Raw genomic sequence first — 19,966 nt, 5'->3', positions numbered from 1 at the left:
ATAAAGTTGAACAATACTTTATAAATTCCCAATTTGTCTCAATAATATTCATACCAATTGCAACTTAATTATCTTTATCTTTTTACAGTTTTACTCTCAAAACATTACAATATTCTCAATATTCCAATTTTATGTTTAGAATCACAGACGTTTCCCTCCCTGTCACAGTGACCCTACGACCTGCTCGGTTGTAGTTTTTGTAGCACAGACGGCGCTGTAGTCCTTGCGTATGTGAACTCTGGGATATTAGATAGATAAAATATACATCTATCTATCTATCTATCTATCTATCTATCTATCTATCTATCTATCTATCTATCTATCTATCTATCTATCTATCTATCTATCTATCTAATATCTATCTATCTTTTCCGTTGCAAACTAAAAACACATCTTTTTCGACTACACCTTGAATAAAGAAGGTAGCGCCGTAGTAGCACTTTAGTAGCACTTAGACGGCACTTACTAATGGCACTTTGTAGTTTAACTTTATTGAAATTGTACTTTCTTGATTCTTGTTGTTCTGAGTTTGTACTCATGGTGGAATTGCACTTATTGTAAGTCGCTTTGGATAAAAGAATCAGCTAAATGAAATGTAATGTAATGTAATATCTATCTATCTATCTATCTATCTATCTATCTATCTATCTATCTATCTATCTATCTATCTATGATGCTAATAATAATAATAATAATAATAATAATAATAATAATAATAATAAGCATGGACTTTCTTACAACCGTCTCACCGGTTATTATACTGAGATAGTTTTTTGTATAGTTGATTTGCTTCAATCTGTAGAAAAGGAGTATAATTATATATGAATATATTTTTTGCAAAAGGCTGCATTTGCTTAACGTTTTACTATGAGCTGCAAAGTTTACCCTGATAATGTATTGCATCAATTACAGCCTCTAAAAGATGGATAACTTAAGAGTCCTGCAGATATAAATTGGATGTAAGTTCACAAAAACAATTATCAGAAATGTCTGGAAAACAAATGCAAACAAACATGTAAAAGTTACAATCCAAGCACAAGTAATTTGACATGTTCTTCTTATTCTGGTTTTTCGGCGGTTGTCATCCAGTTTATTAGTGCATTCTGCTCCGGAGTGTGGACCAGACGATTTGACTTACAATACCAATAAATGTCCCCCTTTCTCCTCTCTGTCTCACATGTATTTGTTTGTCCCCAAAGTACCACGTGACCTCTGTTTTACTGATCCTGTCATTTATATATATGGGCTCTTCGCTGTTCTATCCCTGCAAAAGGGGCGCGGCTTTGACGTGTTCCAAAGTACCCGTATGCGCCGATTTGACGGTTTGTTTCTTGGTGTCTGATTGGTCGAGTTTACCCTGATGCCCCGCCCCTTAGTGTAAGCTAAGCGAAACTTTCAAACGGCCTCTCGCTGTCGTCATTTCCCTAATATAAAACGGAAACTGGCAAGTCCACGAATTAGAGAAAAGCGGCGAGAGGCGATGCTTTGAAGAATAAATAATCAAATAACCGAACAGAAATACGAAGGAACTGTTTTTAGTTGCTTGCTTTTATAAAGCGCTGTCGACGGAAGACCACCAACAATGTCTGCCCAAGCTCAAATGAGAGCGTTGCTCGACCAGCTAATGGGAACAGCGAGGGACGGTGAGTTGCTGTTGCATGCTAGCTGAGCGAGCTAGCTAGCCAAGATGGAGCCACTGCTGCGGCTTGTGTTGGTGTGTGATGGCAGACCTGCATGAATGGATGTGGTACTGCAGAGGGCTGTGTGCAATCCAGTAACTTTACATTCAAGTAGTCTTTACGGAATGACGTTAGGCTTTAATGTTTGTATCCATTTACCGTCAGGTTCATCTAAAGAGTCGAGTCACGTCTTGTATTTCCTCTTTGAGCACTTTGAGCGTTTACTATATTTATAGCTTTAACTAGCTAGTAGCTAGGTTAGCTAACGCTACCGTGGTAACTAGCGTTGAACGGCATACAACGTATCGATCACTGGCATTCATTCATCAACTAACGTTAGATCATTCTATTTTAGTGTAAAGCGTTAAAGCCACTGCGTTACATTCAGACAACTCACTGTTGATACGCTATGAACAGCAGCCATGCTGAGCGTCGCCCAAGGCCTGCCAATTATTGCTGAATTGGCCTTAGGCTTAATGAACTGTATTAACGTTATTCAACTAATACGTTTGATGATTGGCATCGTCATAATGTGAGAGGGCCATCGATGTCCACTAAAGCTCAAAAGTGTTGAAAACAATACTCGCATCAGTAAAAGTAGAAATACTCAACTTCGAGCTTGTATTCATAATATCTCTGTAGTAAACCTCCCCAAGCATGATTATACAATATCATGCTTAAATCCTGCATATTAAGTAAAACCGTCAGTATGCCGTACATTATTACCAATGCACCTAATGTGAGTGTTATTCATTTGTAACTGGTATATACATACATTTTATTTCACAATTGTGTGTCTTATCTTGCATTGCAAGTTGATCATATGCTTTGTATGAAAATCATCAGCTAAACAATCTGTAATTCCAGTTGTCAGAGTACTCCAGCAGGGACTAGAAAGTACAATATTTGCCTCTGAAATTTGGTAGAAGTGTAATGTAGCATAACATATTGTTTATATTCAAGTGAGGCAAATGTACATTCAGTTTGCACTTGATTTTACAAAAATGAACAGCAATGCCGCTCTGCATTGTAATGTATAGTAATATAATATGAAAGTGATATATATACATTTAAATATATGAACTACTAACCTATTTAGTTATCCCATTAAAAAATAAAATCTGTTAAAAACGAATGAATGCTGTTATCCTGATAATTTAACAACCATTTTCTCTGTGCACTTGTTAAAATACCATTTTAATCATTGCTTCCAGCAATTTGGATACAAACATTAAGAGGTAACCCAGCTGTCGAGTCTGATTTTTATGGGCAGAAGTGACACCTTATTGCTGCCCAGTTATTGTATAATTCAGAGGTTCATCCTGACAGTTGATTGAATGCAACTGTGGATTATCTTTTAATAAGTTGATCATTTGATCTCAACAGTAAGAATGCATTTGTGTTGTGAGTTTGTGGGTGTATGTGTGATGAGATTGATCAAATTCTTCCCATACATTTGTTGCATACAAACTGAACAATTGTGGCCCCTTTATTTTATTCATTAAGGTTCAGTGTATCTTTGCCAGCCTACAACAATCTGCAAAGGAGTTGCAGAAAAGCCTCATGTTCATCGAGCCGTGAGTCACACATAATTTTTAAGCTGTTATGATGAATATCCAAACCATTTGTTTGCCTTCCGGAAGTTATTGTAGCTTTTTTTAGTCACACAAATGGGTATATCTTCAGTGGCACTAGAACTACAATTTGGAGTAGTGTTATGCAGCTTGAGCTAAGACGTCTAATCGCGCAGAATCCAAAGGAGCAGTTCTCAGTTTTCAATGAGACGTCTGTTTTCAGAAGGCAAGTTTAGAAAACATCGAAGAAGAAGAAAAAAACTTGGCACACATCATTTACAATTTGACTTGTGTATGACTCCCAACTTCTTACTACAGGTATGGGCAAGAAAACTGTTCCCATTTATACTTTTCTACAGCGGGTTTAAAATTCTGCAGCTGAGGTCTTGAAGATACAGAAGGGTACAGTATGTGGTGCAGATCGCAGTGTGTATAAACTAATTTTTTTTCCTTGGATTTCTTTTATATTTTTCTTTTCAATTTGTTTTCAATGTTTTGTATTTGTAAAAGGCTTGGCTGGAACATTCTTCTGAAATGTTTACATCTTCATATGCATTGAAATGTAATGAAAACATTACAAAATCAAGGTACCCCTGTTCACACAAGTTAATATTTTTAAACCTGTTTTGTGTCCTTATTAGCTTAATCTCATAATGCTTCACATTTACAGAGTGAGCATTGAGCCTTACAAGTTAAACTGAGTTGAGGCTCAAATATAGACATTTTTTTGAGGCGTGGGTACGGTTAGAAAAATAGGAAGTACCATATACATCCAGAGCTTGTAACTTTTACTACTTCAATCTTGACACATAAATGGATAATAAACAGTCCAGCAGAGACACAGTATGTATTATTGGTAAATAATGTTATACAAATGAAATGTATGTAAAACTTTGACAATCAGAAATAAAACAATTGGTTTTCACTCATTTAGGTGGGTACAGAATCCTTGAATGCAGTTATAGTGACTCATACCTGCCCATTTCATGTTGTACAATAACAGTCGTGTATATTAAAGCACTGGTTACCTCGCCCCTGATAACAAACATGTGAGGTCTTTCTCACTGGTTGTTTTTTGGACTGTTTCAGGGGATGAGACGCGACAGAGGATCAAGTTCAGTGACGAGCGAGTCTGCAAAAGTCATCTTCTAAACTGCTGTCCACATGACATCCTGTCTGGAACTGTAAGTGGCCTGCAATTTAGGTCTGACTCCTCAAAATTACTCCAGTACATGATATCAGTAAAATGCTGAAATAAACTAAACTATGTACTACAAGTAATCTTAAAGAATTTGATATTACATTTGAGTGTGTGCAGTTTGAGTCATGTCTGCTTGTGTTTTGGTGATAGCGTATGGACCTGGGAGAGTGCACGAAGATCCACGACCTGGCACTTCGGGCAGATTATGAAATCGCTTCCAATGATAGAGATCTTTTCTTTGAGCTTGATGTAAGTGCTGTCCTGCAATAAAGTTGTGCAGATCATGAAATTCTGTAGAAAAGCACAGATTAATTTAGGTGTACCGGGGCCTGGCTTTGAAGATGCAATTATATACTTGCTGTTCCTTTTTGAAGTATGAAAATCAAGTGGTTAACAGCCAATAGATTCAGCTCATTTAGCATGACCACAGTAACTGCACTGTTTTCAAATCGGCATAGCCCTACTCAATGTTTTCTGTGTGCCTATGTATACAAATCTACTAAGTTACATATTTTAGTCTGTTTCTTTGTTGACACGTTTTTCTCTTTCCAAAAGGCGGTGGATCACCTGGAGTCGTTCATTGCCGACTGTGACCGGAGGACAGAGTTGGCCAAGAAGCGCCTGGCTGAGACTCAAGAAGAGATCAGTGCTGAGGTGGCAGCAAAGGTTTGTGACACAAGATTTGTAAACGCATACATTGTGATACCCATGTATTTCATTCACTTGTCTATGCAGCATGTAGTTTGCTATAACACGGTGATTTGAGAAAGACAGATATTAATTGTGGTGTTTCCGCTGCGTGCAGGCAGAGAAAGTTCATGAGCTGAATGAAGAAATAGGGAAGCTCCTGGCCAAGGCTGAGCAGCTTGGAGCAGAGGGCAACGTCGACGAGGCCCAGAAGGTCCTGCAGGAAGTTGAGAAGGTCCGCACTAAGAAGAAGGATGCAGAGGTGAGGAAGAAGTGTGTGGGAGGTGTTTCCAGTTTAGGAATATGTTTGCATGTATTATACATTCCAATTTTTCCGTTAATGCATTTGTTTTAAATTTGTTCCCCTCTCCTCAGGAAGAGTACAGAAACTCCATGCCAGCCTCCAGCTTTCAGCAGCAGAAGCTGCGGGTGTGTGAGGTGTGCTCTGCTTACCTTGGTCTCCATGACAATGACCGTCGTTTGGCGGACCATTTTGGTGGGAAGCTTCATCTGGGCTTCATCCAGATCAGAGAGAAACTGGACCAACTAAAGGTATGTGTAAGCCTATCTTTCCATGTTCTCAATAAACACATTGCTACAAGACTGAATGAATTGAATTGTGTGTCTATCTTGTAATTAGTGACATGAGACTGATTACTAACAAACACACAAAAGAACCCATGGGCCATAAACCGTCCTGGAGTTTGGAGACAGATGGTTTCACCTCTTAATTGGTAATGCGGTTTTATTTTTATCAGAAAACTGTGGTCGAGAAGCAGGAGATAAGGAATCAGGAGCGCTTAAAGAGACGAGAAGAGAGGGAGAAAGAGGAAAAGATGAAGAAGAGGTGAGTGCAGACATTTAAAGCCCTTTTGACATTTATGGAAGTTCATTTGTTGTATGAAGTGCATGTTTTTAACTGTTTGAACTCCTGGTTTTACATCTTGATTATTTCATAGGACCAGATCACGGAGCAAAGAGCCAAAAAGGTAATAAAGTCGCACCATGAATCCACATCTGAAATCGATCAGGTGTTATGATTTTGAAGAGACTATCAAAGGTAAATTATAGCTCAAGTGTTGTCCGTTGTTTTTTGGTCAGATCCAGTTCTCGTGACCGCAGAAGGAAGCGCTCGCGCTCCACATCACGAGAGAAGCGCCGGTCCCACTCACGCTCCAGGGAGAGTAAGAGAAGGCATCGCAGCCGATCCCGCTCTCGCAGTAGAGGACACCGTCACAACCACGAGCAGAGCTCCAGACACAAGTAAATACACAACAACGCCCCACAGAATGTAACTTCTAAGAAACGTCGCCAACATATTTTCACGGGTTGCACATGTTTTGCATTTAATAATTGACGATTGTTTCAGACACGGTGTTGCCTCATCTAACAAATATGCTGTTTCATATTTGATTGCATCACACCATTGACATTTTTGAGGAAGCATGGTAGTTATTTGTGTATAATCTTTTAATACATAGGCTATTTCGCACTCATGTGGTCATTTATCTTGAATAAAAACTAAGTAATACTCAGCCTGTCGGGGTTCTTTACATATACACCCTTACTTTTGACAGTTTTCCCTCTGTATACTTGTACTTCATTGAATATCTCGGACCGTCTTGTCGCCCAGGTCGTCCAGGGACCGAGAGCGCTCATCCAGAGACGGGTCACGGGAGCGAGACAGGAGGGACGGTATGAACGGCAGGTCAGACTCCCGCCGGGCAGACGACAGGGACATGGGGGACCTCTAAGGACCAAACTCCATTCATCATGACACGCATCCTCCCATCTCTCTCACCTGTCTGTCCATTTATAATAACCTAATGTCACACACAGTCCTTGCCTTGACCCATTTGTTCTCCCGCCTGCCTCCTTTATTTGCTTTAACATTTCATTCAGCAGACCCAGAGTGTACACATACCTGAAATATTGTATGGATAAAATATTCTAGCATCCAGTTACATCAGAAGATTTCATTTGGATGGGAGAGTTAGTTATTGATCAGTAGTGGAGTGTATTGTAATACCCACATCTGTGACTTGGTGGTTGTCTGTATCCAACACACGTCTTCTTATAAAATACCCTGCAATGTTTCCAACTGATGATGCAAACGTAAACAGATGGTCTGCTGGACTGAAGCATAAAGTGTAATTGATCCATATTATTTTATTATTAACTGATGGTCTTTTGATGCCGAATTTGTCTGAATATGTTATATCTGAATATATGTTTGGGGCTGACTGATTGTTGTGGTTTGAAGAGCCTCGTCCTATCAAGATTTCTTTTCACCAGCTCTTGATGAACTGCAGGAGTGCAGTTCCTGAATATCTGGCCACGTTTTCTTTTCTTTTTTGTTCCTGTTCGCCAAAACCCAGTTAAAGATTTAGGAACCCAATTCAAAACCAAAAGGTTAAAGTTGCGATTATTAGTATGGTATCAATCTTCCTATTGTCCCTTTTTTTTCTTTTTTAGCTAATCAACTTTTATCTTATTCTGCTGGTAGTGAAGGGAATCTATTTGAGTTGGGCCAGTATACATAAATACTTGTTTTGAATTGTATTGGTGGCAAGGTTCTTGTTTTATAATTTGTTTCCATCTGGATTTCTTTTATTTAAGATAAATTGTAACTTCAAAGTTTGTCTCGGCATGTGAAGCAGTAGGGTCAGAAAAATGATACATTGGAAATTCAATGCCATAACTGTACATACCTTTATTAGTCTTTGTTGGTCCAATTTGGACAAATTCCTCTGACTAGATTTATAATTGAAAACAGATTTGAATGGATGCATCGCTTTACCTAATGTGTGAAGTCATATCTTCATATCTGTTCCGCTGGAAATCTTTCTTTAAAGTCTCAATAAAATCACCATTTCAATTTCTATTGTCTGCTGGCCTTTCTCACCATGGTCTTGTCAATACATATTAATCATGGTTGAATTATTAGCCAAGTATTATACTAACAAAGATAAATACAGTTCTTCCATATTAAATAGAAATGAGAAAGAAGAAAACTATTCAAATCAAAAACAAACATTACAAATGATGTACAATATTTAATTGGCACAACGCCTGCTTCCATTAAAAGCTTAAATCTCTGATTTGCTTTCAAATACTTTAGTTTTAGGATGAATCAATTATGTCATAAAGGCTCATAGAGCATGATGGTCACTGTCACATGTTGATTCTCTAGTGAATAGATTTAATAATTCAGGATTTCGCTCTCAAGTGACGGCACTACCGGAATAACAATCCTCCATCTGAAACTCTTCGTGATGAAGACCTCCGCTGCTCACAATGTGCTGCTCTCCACTTTCAGATCCACCTTCATTTTCTGTTTCTCCATAACAGACTCCAACTCTGTGGCCCTTCTGGCATCCTGTAAATAGCAGAAGCAAATGACACCAGGGGAAGGTTTAAAAGATGTTAAAAACCTAACCTAGCAGACTGAGCAATTGTTATATAAAACTGTAAATTATAGCTTGTTTTATGAAAAAAAGCCCAAAACTGCTGTATTTGGATACATTGAACACCATAAGTAATATACAAGTGAAATATAGGGTTTAGTACATGAGAAAATTCAGTTAGCATTCAAATAGCCCAAATGGGCCCCAATGAGATCTCGCCTGAATTTTCTGAACTAAAATCCTCTCTAAATTTGTTCTGCTTCACTTTATCAAAGTCAAACTTTGCAGAGAGAATGTTCAAATATTGTGCTATGATTTGGGTTAGAGTTGGACCTTACAGCTGCATCATTTCAAAGAAATAATCATCCTGAAAGTGCTTTTTTTGTGTCATCTTCATTTACTCCTAACCAGTAACGTATAGACAGATATTTACACATCTGAACAAACACTCGCATGTGTACCTTTTATTATAACACCCAAATTATTAAAATAGCTCTGTGACGATACACCCTTTTTAGTTTGGGTATAACATTTTTGAGGAAAGGGCCTAAAAATAGGTTGATTTTCTATCGGTTAAAGGTGCAACAAGAATTCTGTGTATACCGAGATCTATATAGCGATATACTTCAGCTTCTGATATGTGCACATGTTTAAAATGCTCTCAGCAACAGAGGTCAGAGGGTGTTACTGTGGCGACATGGCTGATAGAGACCTCTAAAATGCAGTTTAAGACATTGATTTATCAATAAGTTGGTTAACAGTCAAAAAACAAATTTGTTTTTCCGGTCACCATGTAGCACTTATAGAAAAACAATAAATGGATGTAGAATCAGCTCTTAGGTAACTACTATTTAATTATTACTATCCCTATTTTACTACCTTACTCTGGTTGAAATATATATATATATGTATATATATATATATATATATATATATATATATATATATATATATATATATTTATATATATATATATATATATATATATATATATATATATATATATATATATATTTATATATATATATATAAACTATAATGAGTGCACTTTTCTGCATGGAAGACTGCATGAATTTCACTGTGAGTGTTACTCTCCTGAAATGACGTGCAAAAATAGGCCTTTGGGTTTGAACTTTGTGACTTTGACCTTTGTGACCTTTGTGGTTTAAGTGCATGTGATTTACAAGAGAGAAAAAAATCATTGCAAAATTGATTTAGCATGGATTACACATCATTTTGTCTTTGCCTGCTGTCTCAATAATGTTGTCATTGATTAACTTTTATTCCAAAAATAAAACAGGGAAATAAGGCCATAATTGTTTTTAAATGTACCTCCAGCAGTGATCTCTGTACAGTGAGTTGGCTGTACACTCTGGCGCCCTCGTCTGGAATCACAGCTCGTAGCTCCTCCTTGTTGAGGGAGAAGAGCTGGGCGCCTGTCAGCACTCCCAAACATGCCACCGTCCTGAGGGACAAAAAGTACAAATGACAGTATTAAAGGTAGGAGGTAATTTATGTTGACCTTTTAATGAACCAAAAATTTCCAGTGCATAAATAAACATCATGTGGTGAATCTGGTCAGTATAGTCAACAGTAATGGCGTCACTCACGGTTCACTGAAGCCCTTCCCATGGAGCCACTCGGCTACCTCGTCTGGAGGAGAGTGGTAGTCCAGAGGCACGGAGGTCTCTGAGGAGCGAGGAATGACCAGAGGTTTGTTCAGAGGGGTCTTTCCATTGGTCAGCCTCTGGAGCAGCTCGTCATTCATCAACATAACTGGAAAGATCAAAAGTGACATCATTAAGCATATGTCAATGTGTAGCTTTTTAGTGTACTTTATTTTATTAAGACAGTTTTTTTATTATCTAATCAAGTGTTTGTGCCTTTAATCTCTGACTCACAATATCTGTGCCAGGTCTGAGACTCTAGAACATTTGAATTCCCTATATTCAAGCCACCTTTTCACAGCATTTATCCGACACACCTCCAACACAACAGCCTGATACCTTTATTGTCTTGGTTCTCTGCAGCTGGTATATGTTGACTGTATGACGTTAAGCTGTGTGGGCGCTGGGGGGAGTGAGTGGGGGTGTGGGATGGAGCAGTAGAGCTGGGCAGGGCTGCAGGGAAAGTCTTGGCGAGCGGAGGTGGAGCTGGAGTCTGCAGGGGAGAAACCCACAGTAGAGTTCACTCAGGTACATACAGGTGAGTGCATACCTCTGTGGCTTGTGTGCTTCGTGTGTGTGCGTGTACATGTGTGTGTTTTTGTGTCTTACATTGGGGGGTTTATTGGTGACGGGGCTGTCTACATGGGCCAAGGGATCCAGGATATTGAAGGGCACAAATCCAATCTGGTCGAACCGATTACGACACTTCCACCAGCGCTTGGATGACTCGATCACCTGTCGGACGAAGGAGTTGCTGTCAGTCCGCCTACCTTTGGGTGTATCAAGCTTCCCGATGGGTTCCTGAATACACCATGTACATGGCTTACTTTTTACTACTTGACCTCATTACCTCTAGTCTCTCCCCTTGCTGCACTGAGAGCTCACTGCTGTTCCTGGCTATGAAGTCATAAGTGCAGCTGTAGATTCTCTCAGATTCTGGTGGGAGTGTGCTGTCATCTCTGGGAGGAAAGGAGATAGACTCTGTTATCATGTGATCGGGGCAACTGAAGCAGCGGATTGATTTGCTTCTTCAAGATGACCTACGTTTCATCGCTGACTGAGGTGTCTTGAGGACCAACTGGCTGTTGCTGCTGTGGGTTAAAACGAGGTGGACATTCATGAACATACAGACACCGGCATTAACAGGGCAGAGAGAAAAGGATGAAGGGTTATTATATAGAGGCTTGGGGTTGGTTGACAAAATAAAATACACACAGCTTGTACAGCAAGAGCTTTGACAGTTACCTGAGTATAAATAAGCTTTCAGAAGAAAAGCGACAAACCAAAAGCGTAAAAATGAGTCAAAATATCCTCACTATCAGGTGCAATCATCAGCCAAAACACCTCTTTCAGCAATCATTGACAGTACAGGAAAAATATCCATGACATGACAGAGGTGAACTTAGGGAACTTTCATGTAAAGTTCATCTCCAGTGTTTATTGTACTTGGTATTTACGTATTGTTGTGTGTCTGTTATTACGCTCATGCCCCGTGTTGTACTTTTACACAAGCATATTTCGAGTGCTCCTCTCGTGTGACACAGTGTGAATGGAGCGAATGTCAAACCCAAATCACGGGCAGGTGTTCCATAACACTTGCTTTACCTGGAGGGCTTCATGTTTGTGCAATGACTCGACCGGATCCTCCCAAACCTGCCCGTCTGCCCTCGAGGCTTCCGGCTTCCAACCATCCAAAAACACAGGAGTGTACGGCGCTACAGGCCCTCTGATCTGAGAGCTGAGAGAGCACACAGAGTCACTACATTGGTCCTTGTTGCACTTGGGTTTTACTTTACGGTGTGAACCAAACTAGGATTTCTGTTAAACATGGTTCCATCCAGTCATTACCAATCTGTATATTTTGGATTTACAGCTGCCAGTAGTCACCATGTTGTGCCAATAATAGATATCTTCACGTTGGACCATTGGCTGGATAAAAATATGTATTACACTAAAATTCCCCATTAAAACGAAAAGGTATTGAGAGAATAGGTAACTTAGGTGTTATGCTTTCATGCAGCTGTTGCTAGTCAAGACTCCATCATTTGCGAGGTGAATGAGCAGCTTTGACCGAGCTGATAATATACATCTATCAGTGAAATAAATTGGCAAACCAAATCAATCTAGCTCTTAACTGTGAATTCAATAATCCAATAAAATAAGTCTAAAATACTCACACAAGGAAATGTTATTTTATTTTAAAGAAATGAGAATAATGAATTATTTCAGGGGAAGCCAGGCAAAATAAAGTAGAATTGGATATATTTAATATTATGTAATTTAAGAAATACCACGTTGACACTGACTGACCTATAGTGTTGGTACTCACCGCGGTAGCATCCAGTTAGGACCCAGAGACGTCCACAGCTGCTTCTCGTCCTCGCTTAGGTGGTCTTGTAGCAGGTAGACAGCAGAGCTGGTCAGGGCGGGGCTGGACACTGAGGCTCCGAGAGCTGGTCCACCTGTTGTTTTCACCATCTGCACACAACCAGATCAGACAAAACCATACATGAAGCTGATACATGATTTTCTTGTGTTAGAGCACACTCAAAAGCCTAATGGATGAACACACACACGCACACGCACACACACACACACACACACACACACACACACACACACACACACACACACACACAGACACAGTAAGAAATGCATATGAGGCTGTTTCCATTCAGGTGTGCCAGTATACACAAATCAAACACGCCCGTTCCACCCTTTGATTCTTTTTGTGACTGATTCATGTTAAATCAAACATCAAAGAGACACTCCTTAAATTCAATGTCTGATGCTTTACACATGAGTTGAATACTGCTTTTATTTTAATTTAATTTGTCAAGTTTCTGCTGACTTCAAGTGGCTTTTTATATCATATTTGTTATTTTCTTTATTGCTTTTATTGTGAATTTGACTGTGCCTTCCTTTCTTGTGTATTTAAGTAGGCTTTCTTACCGCTTGTAATGTTTTGGGTCCTGTTATGGTCACTTTATATTAATTTATGTTGTTTCTACTCCTGTACATCACTTTTTGACCTTTGCTTGTGAAAAGTGCAATATAAATAAACTTGACTTACTTACTTATTAAAGATAGTCATAAACAAACAAATGTTGACAGCTGGAATACATCAGTGTTGTAACTCACAACAGCAGTCAGGGGACAACAATGCGGTTTTTCAAGCATTAAGAGAGTCCAGCTCAAATCTAAGTGTGTACCAAGAACACATACCTGCATACAAATTCTGCCACGTAATGCTGAGTGCTGAGTGTTTGGAGTTTCAATGAGGCTATCACAAAGGGACCCGCCCTGTGCAAATACTGAATGGAACGTGTAGTTTCTGTACTCAACTATACTTAAGACAATTATTTCGACATGACACATGCTTGTTTTTTTTTATACATTTGTGTGCAACACCAGCTCAGGGATAAACATACTGCCTATATCCTTCTTTTGAACCATTATCTGGTTATATAATCAGAATAGCATTGGCTGTATACCTTAATTACAAGTCTCAAAATGTTACCTACATCTTTATCCTCTGTTCATCTGCTCCCATATAGTAAATGCCGACATCATGATTTATATATTCCACACATCCAACTTTTGTTTTGTCTGTGCTGCTATAAAAGATGTGGCCAGGTGTTTGCAGCAACAGCAACACCAGGAGCAAGCCAGACAGGTGGAGACGCATGGTTACAACACTCACCATGTTCAAAGGTTTAAATACGTGGTGAACTAGCTCCTGTGATGAAGGACTGGAGATAGTTGACTTCAGACGGGCCTATGAATAAATATATAGAGGAATTTAGGACGTAGGTCAGCAAGGCAATCAAAAGAAAAAGGAAAAGAACTGTGACCTGATTAGATACACACCAAGAGGCTGAAGCAATATTTGAATTTCTGGAAGATATCGATGAACTCCTCCTCTGGCGGAGGGCGGGCCTTTGCAGTGAGCAAATCTTCTGTTGGTCAGAAGACACAAGAAAAACAGATTTGACAGTTTTATCAGGATCCATAGCTGTGTTATTTCAACTTGATATTCTTGTGAGTATCATCTGCAAAAAGCCATCCGTCTCTTTTCACCTTCAGCACTAATCTTTTTACTTCTCTTCTTTTTCTTCTTCCTCTGGTTCAGCACAGTCGCGGCCTCCGCCGTCTGCTGCAGCTTGCCCATGAAGGTCTCGATGTCATCGAAACAGTGATTAAGGATCCCCTGAGGAAGGGAGAATCAGTTTGTTACTCTTTTCAGATGTGAATTTAGGCACAAAGGTGATGGAGGAGGCGTACCACTTCTCTCTCTGCTCGCAGGTAGGAGATATCAGGCCCATCGTTTGCTGTTGTAGAAGAGAGGAGAAGATTTAGTTCATCCATTTCCATTCATTACCCTAGTTTTCCCAGCATTTGTAATCCCTGCCCCCTTTACCCTTGAAACACACACACACACACACACACACACACACACACACACACACACACACACACACACACAAACATACAAAGCAATCTCTGTGCTCCGAAATACCTCTTGCTTCTCTCTTTTCCTTCATACCTTCTCGTCATGACAAATCCCTCCAAGTACTTGTATCTTAAAGTCGTACATAAGCATTCATGTGAAAATATATATAAATAGTTTTGTTTTCTTACCTCTGTGTCCAGGGTAAGGTGGGGGGTTGGGTGGTGGTGGATTTGGAGCATGTGGGATGGGAGGGCTTGGGACTCCATAGGGGTCTGCCATCTCACCCCCACTCTGAGGAAGCCTATAGGATGAGAGGAGAGTTTCAACTCTGCTACACTCCCACACAACTTTGTACGACACATATATGCTCACAGCCTTCTTGTTGAAGGTGCCAGCGACAGTTTACTCAGTGCCGTAACAGGAAACACCCTTATATAAGTCAAACACACATTGGATTGCAGACATGCTCGTCCTCTTTCTGAGAGCCTCAAATGAATTCAGTCTTGGAGACAGGAGGACATCTTTTGACTATTGAATCCAGCCAAACAACGCAGTCCTCTATCAATAGACATAATATGATGCCTTTGAAATTCAACCCTGCAGCCCTTATTCCACTGAAAGTACAGTAAACAGCCTGACTGTGCTTTCTCACCGCTATAGCCTCCATTGCACACAACTATGTGCTTCAACCTAAACTCTTCTTTTAAACAGATCAGCTAGCAACAATCCGAGGATGTTTGCCACCTATTGCAAAAATATGCAAACACCTATGTGAGAGTGCTGAGTAACTTTACAGTCGCTAAATTTAATCAGAATCTGAACACAGAAACACAGTTGCATGTCCATCTTACCACATTTGTCTGTCCTTCACACGACTTTTAAAGAGAACGCTTTTCAAAGCAGGTAATCCGTTCAGGCCCTGAGCATGCACACTGCCGCTGTCCCTCCTCTGCTCTCTCTGCTTTCTGTCACAATGGCCTTGTTATCTCTGTTACACCTTCATAAGTTATGTGGAAACTGGTAAAACAGGTCTTTCTCTTCCTCTCTCGCTCAGCTGTTTACTCTGTCCCCCCCCCTCTCTCTCTCTCTCTCTCTCTCTCTCTCTCTCTCTCTCTCAGACAGGTGGATGATGACCACAGGCTGCTTTGATTCAGTGGAAAATATGACATAATGGCCCGAATAAAGAGGAGAAATGCAAACTGTTTAATGGGGGATTGGTCTGAATGATCATGGATCATCTGTGTCTGTCTTTTGTTTGGCTGCCCACGAACCTTCTCCCATTCAATATGAATGCTTACAGAGACAGAGACTCACTTTATTTCATGAGGACCACAATAAGACATGGAAGCTGGACACATATAAGCTTGGATATTCATAGGTAACTCATATCAAATGAATGGTTTTCAGTTTTTGTGAGAGACATTTCTATGTTTTTTGTTGTTTGTCTTGTGACCATGACATTCACTGTACCTGAGGGCATCAGTGAGCTTCTTTCTCCTGCCGGTGGAGGAACCCGATACTGCATTTGCAATGTCGTCACAGACTTTCTCTGCCTGGAAGAATGAGAGGTAGTGGCATCACTCGTAAAACCTGAACCAGGCTGATGATTTAAACGGACACACTGAGTCAGGAGGGATGGGAAGATGTTCAAGTGTTATTACTCACCTTCACTTCCTCGCAATTAAAGAAGTGAATGTCCGGCTTCGGTTGTTTTGCACTTTGGCAGACCAACAGAAGGAGGGATGGGAAGTGTTTCTCTGTGTTAATGGCGTTGCAGCGCAGGATGGATTTGAAAGCATAGTTCTCCAGCTCATCCTGCACGAGTACACGAAACTGAAGGTCATGATGCATGCAAACATACACTTTGTGCATTTAACTGCTCACAATATACAGGCCTATTTATTGACCAACATGCATCGGTTCTCACCTGGCTCTGTATGTCTCGGAGATGAATGGCATCTGTCCCGACATCCAGGTACATCTGTTGACTCCACAGCTTTTTGTTCTGAGCCAGGAGGGAGAGACGTGTCTGGGCTTCCTCCACATTCTGCACATCCCCGTCCTGGAGCGAGTATGTCATCAGGTGCTGCAAGCGGGGAGAGAGAAAGATGAGGACTTAAAATGACGCTCTTAAATAACACTCTGACGAAAAGGTGTGTATGTCGCAGATAAGACTTACGTTGACAAGATGTCGTGAGAGGTTTGTCATCCTTTGTCCTTTGATGTGAGAGAAAATGGAAAGGTTTAAGATAGAGAAGCTTCCTACGAACACACAGCAGAAGAGAGGGATCAGAAAACCATTTAAGATGAAGTTACAAAGGGAGTTGTCACAGTTTGACTGGTACGGCTGGTGTTGTGTTAAGGCAGGCACCAATTTAATCGTGGTTTGTCTTAATTTAAACTAACAAGTCTTAACCAGCACCAGTAGAAGTAACATCCTCATTCAATTTGTCCCTTCCCCTATTTAAATCTATGCCATCCTCTGCTTCAATAACCTGGGATTACGCTGTGAGAGTGTGTAAACCGCCCAACCCGTCTGACAACATGTATTCCACCCTTCAATCTCTGTGCTCCTCAGTGGTCATGAGTGGCCTACTGGAATCACTGAATTAAACAGCAAACTTCCAGATTCACTTACGTTTCATAAAAAAAATACTTGACCAAAATTTTTCTATCTTATTTGTGCTTACAGCAAGAGTCAAACTGGTTGGTCTCATACTCATGTAATTACAGATTATTAAAAATAAAAGTCGGATCCTAATTAGCATGGTAATTTGTACACTCTATTCATAAGGGATAAAACATGTTAAGATCTTGACTGACGCTAATAGATGACAGAAAATACCACATATAACTGTAATTTTGCTAAATAATAGAAATGTGTTGCAACCGGCACATGCCCCGTGATTCAGTTTTTGATTTCAGTCAAATCAGTGTGACAAAGTTTGACACTGGCTTTCGGTGCTGGTTCTGATTCATTGTCGCTGTACATGGTGTACAAATACATTTAAGAGTTAAGTAGTGAGAGAGCAATGGTTGAAAATTAATGTTTGATCAACTTACCTCAGTTGATAAGCTTCCAATGTTTTATTCCTGGTGAGCAGCTGTGTGAGTGTGTGAATACTAACTGTAAAACCTGTTCTGTGTCTCAGTGTAACTCACTCGCCTCTCTTTGGAATTGAAAGCTTTTACAGAGCAGAGGTGTGTCACTTTTTGCAGTCCCGCCCAGTCTACCGCCTCACCTTGGAGATAAAACATATTTACTCATTCTCCTTCCCTCACACCTACTAACACGTGCACACATGTCACACTAGGAAACATATAGGAAAAGTGTACAGGGTTAAACTGGCAACAATGAAGGCATGTGGTTATCTGGATCGTGGTTCATGCCTACTACTCATCATATGGGGGAGTTTTTAATGATCCGATGTGAGGTCCTGGGACAGGGATGTCGTATGTGTACAGATTGTAAAGCCCTCCGATGCAAATTTGTAATTTGTGATTTTGGGCTCTACAAAATAGACTGAATTTAATTGAATGTTCTGTATTTCCTCTTGGAATTGGGGATTTTAAGCAACCTGAGGGAAGCTACTTATTATATATAAATTAAACTTTGACGCAAATAATATGATTAAAAATACACAAGTTACTCATCAGAACATGTTTCCAGCAGTTTGGGGAAGGTACAAACTTTATCATTGGACGGTTGCCTTGTGCAGCCAGTGATATTATCAACTTCCTAGCAACTTCATAGCACATTGGAAATAAACTAAACATCTTTATAGCCCGTGCATAAGGGTTTGCGGCAATCGTGCATTTAGAGTTGAAAGAATGTCATAATAGTACTATAAGGGAGGTGGACCAGCCTCCATTCTATCGGTCAATAAAGGAGGCGGAGTCGGATGAAGTGGCAGCAAGCGAGGAGCGCCACTTGACTTTTGTTTGAGGACACTGGAACCTTTTCAAGGATCTATCATTTCATACCACGAGGTATTTTTTGAATTATTGATAACTAGATGACTGCATTTCCAAGTGCGTGTATTATACCTTAATAATACGTTGATAGTGACTGTAGACTGTGTTTTATTTGCCTCCAAAACAAGCTTACGTGGCATGCACAGTGTGTTTTTATGTGCGCGCGTGTGTTTGTGTGCGCGTGTGTGTGTGACTACGCGGTGCCGTCCAGAGAAATGTCACTGCCGGGTCAACGTCGACTCTGAGGAATACTAAAATGGGGCTGACAGCTGTGATGAAGATAAAGTAGTGCAATAAGGTTGATGAATCATGGAATGATTCCAGTCTAACAGAAAACCATGCTGGATGACGGGAGGCGACTATTGCATCAGCCTCGCCTTTCGTGTATTTGTCTAGACTAAAATGAACTAAAACAGGGAATTAGTAATAATAAAAGCATGTTCAAGTGTGGTGGAGAAAGTGTATATTGTTCACGTGGTATGTTTGACACGTATCAAATGTTAAACATTATTCTATCAACCTTGTCAACATGTCAATTACAGACAAGCCATGCTACGACAAATAATAAAAGAAAGGTGGGGGTCCCACTTCCACTGTTAAACTGGAGGTTAACCTTGCAGGATCAGTCACACGCGTTGTAAAATATCTTAAATCTTAACAGGATCCTTGTTTGGATTGATGCCGCGTTCAGGGGTCCTCCTGTGTAAATGAGAGCCGCCGGGACTGAACCAAAATTTAAAAAAAATTAAATATGTAATGATTTTTTGGTGTTAAAAAGACACAGATTCACTCCTTTTCAAAGGTGATAATTTGCTGGTTTTCTATCATTGAATGTAACGCATTGGGGGATGTTGGTCTTGGATTGGATACTTTATATACTTTTGTAGACAGTTAATATATTTATAGATCATAATAAATAAGTAATAGTTTAATTTAAGAAAAATAACTATTAGTCGCTCGTAACAGGATACTTCCGCGCTGTGGTACACAGATGTCCTGCAGCCCCTGAACGCAGCATTTACTACATCGTAGGGGCGCGGTTTATTGTAAGCCACACATCACGTCACGCGGAAGAAACAAACACACGAATCCACCAATAAACCGCGAGAACACGCGGGCGGTAAGATAATTTCAACGCACATTAATCTGATTGAATATATCTTTATAGAGTTAAATATCAGCTTTAAAGTATTATGTTGCATTTCATTTGACAAATATGAACAGAGGAATAACTGCGCTCGCGACGTGGTTGATAACACAGTGACAGACCAAACAGCAGCCACACGTGCTCGTATCCTCCTTTTGAACGGACCGAAGAATACA

The 19,966-nt window shown here is 40.0% G+C and overlaps 2 protein-coding genes across 4 annotated transcripts; one reads left to right on the top strand and one right to left on the bottom strand.

The window, feature by feature from the left end:
• Positions 1-1,582: 1,582 nt before the first annotated feature.
• On the top strand, positions 1,583-8,023 carry luc7l (LUC7-like; the record flags this gene model as incomplete). Of its 2 annotated transcripts, none has more annotated exons than XM_079237663.1 (10): positions 1,583-1,643; positions 4,343-4,437; positions 4,605-4,703; positions 5,010-5,120; positions 5,260-5,403; positions 5,517-5,693; positions 5,900-5,988; positions 6,101-6,130; positions 6,243-6,404; positions 6,775-8,023. In XM_079237663.1, the coding sequence occupies 10 exons, from the start codon at positions 1,583-1,585 to the stop codon at positions 6,893-6,895; spliced, it is 1,089 nt and encodes a 362-aa protein (XP_079093789.1). In that variant the 3' UTR covers positions 6,896-8,023. The 2 variants fall into 2 exon arrangements, with proteins under 2 accessions (XP_079093789.1, XP_079093788.1); XM_079237662.1 differs by lacking the exon at positions 1,583-1,643 and adding an exon at positions 3,190-3,256.
• LOC306753743 (epidermal growth factor receptor kinase substrate 8-like protein 1) lies at positions 7,835-17,756 on the bottom strand. 2 transcript variants are annotated; one of them, XM_079237660.1, is made up of 19 exons: positions 17,732-17,756; positions 16,848-16,930; positions 16,596-16,754; positions 16,334-16,483; positions 16,139-16,221; positions 14,857-14,969; positions 14,500-14,546; positions 14,296-14,425; positions 14,086-14,174; positions 13,919-13,993; positions 12,545-12,693; positions 11,821-11,953; positions 11,260-11,306; positions 11,066-11,174; positions 10,825-10,950; positions 10,555-10,708; positions 10,159-10,324; positions 9,881-10,013; positions 7,835-8,520 (listed from the first exon to the last, which is right to left on the bottom strand). In XM_079237660.1, exons 2-19 carry the CDS (start codon positions 16,875-16,877, stop codon positions 8,434-8,436), a joined length of 1,980 nt encoding a protein of 659 aa, XP_079093786.1. In that variant the 5' UTR covers positions 16,878-16,930; positions 17,732-17,756; the 3' UTR covers positions 7,835-8,433. The 2 variants fall into 2 exon arrangements, with proteins under 2 accessions (XP_079093786.1, XP_079093787.1); XM_079237661.1 differs by lacking the exons at positions 16,139-16,221; positions 16,334-16,483; positions 16,596-16,754; positions 16,848-16,930; positions 17,732-17,756 and adding an exon at positions 15,520-15,613.
• Positions 17,757-19,966: the final 2,210 nt, after the last annotated feature.

The sequence above is a fragment of the Taurulus bubalis genome (assembly GCF_910589615.1).
Source record: "Taurulus bubalis genome assembly, chromosome: 2".
NCBI classification, from domain to species: domain Eukaryota; kingdom Metazoa; phylum Chordata; class Actinopteri; order Perciformes; family Cottidae; genus Taurulus; species Taurulus bubalis.
Note: the sequence above shows the minus strand (reverse complement) of the source record. Positions and strands in the feature narration are given on the sequence as shown.

Coding starts and splice junctions, on each gene's coding strand:
- LOC306753743 (XM_079237660.1), bottom strand. CDS start 16,877: ATGACAAACCTCTCACGACATCTTGTCAAC. Junction 14,970..16,138: donor AAGCTCACTGATGCCCTCAG/GTACAGTGAATG, acceptor CTCATCCTATAG/GCTTCCTCAGAGTGGGGGTG. Junction 8,521..9,880: donor TACAGAGATCACTGCTGGAG/GTACATTTAAAA, acceptor TGCTATTTACAG/GATGCCAGAAGGGCCACAGA.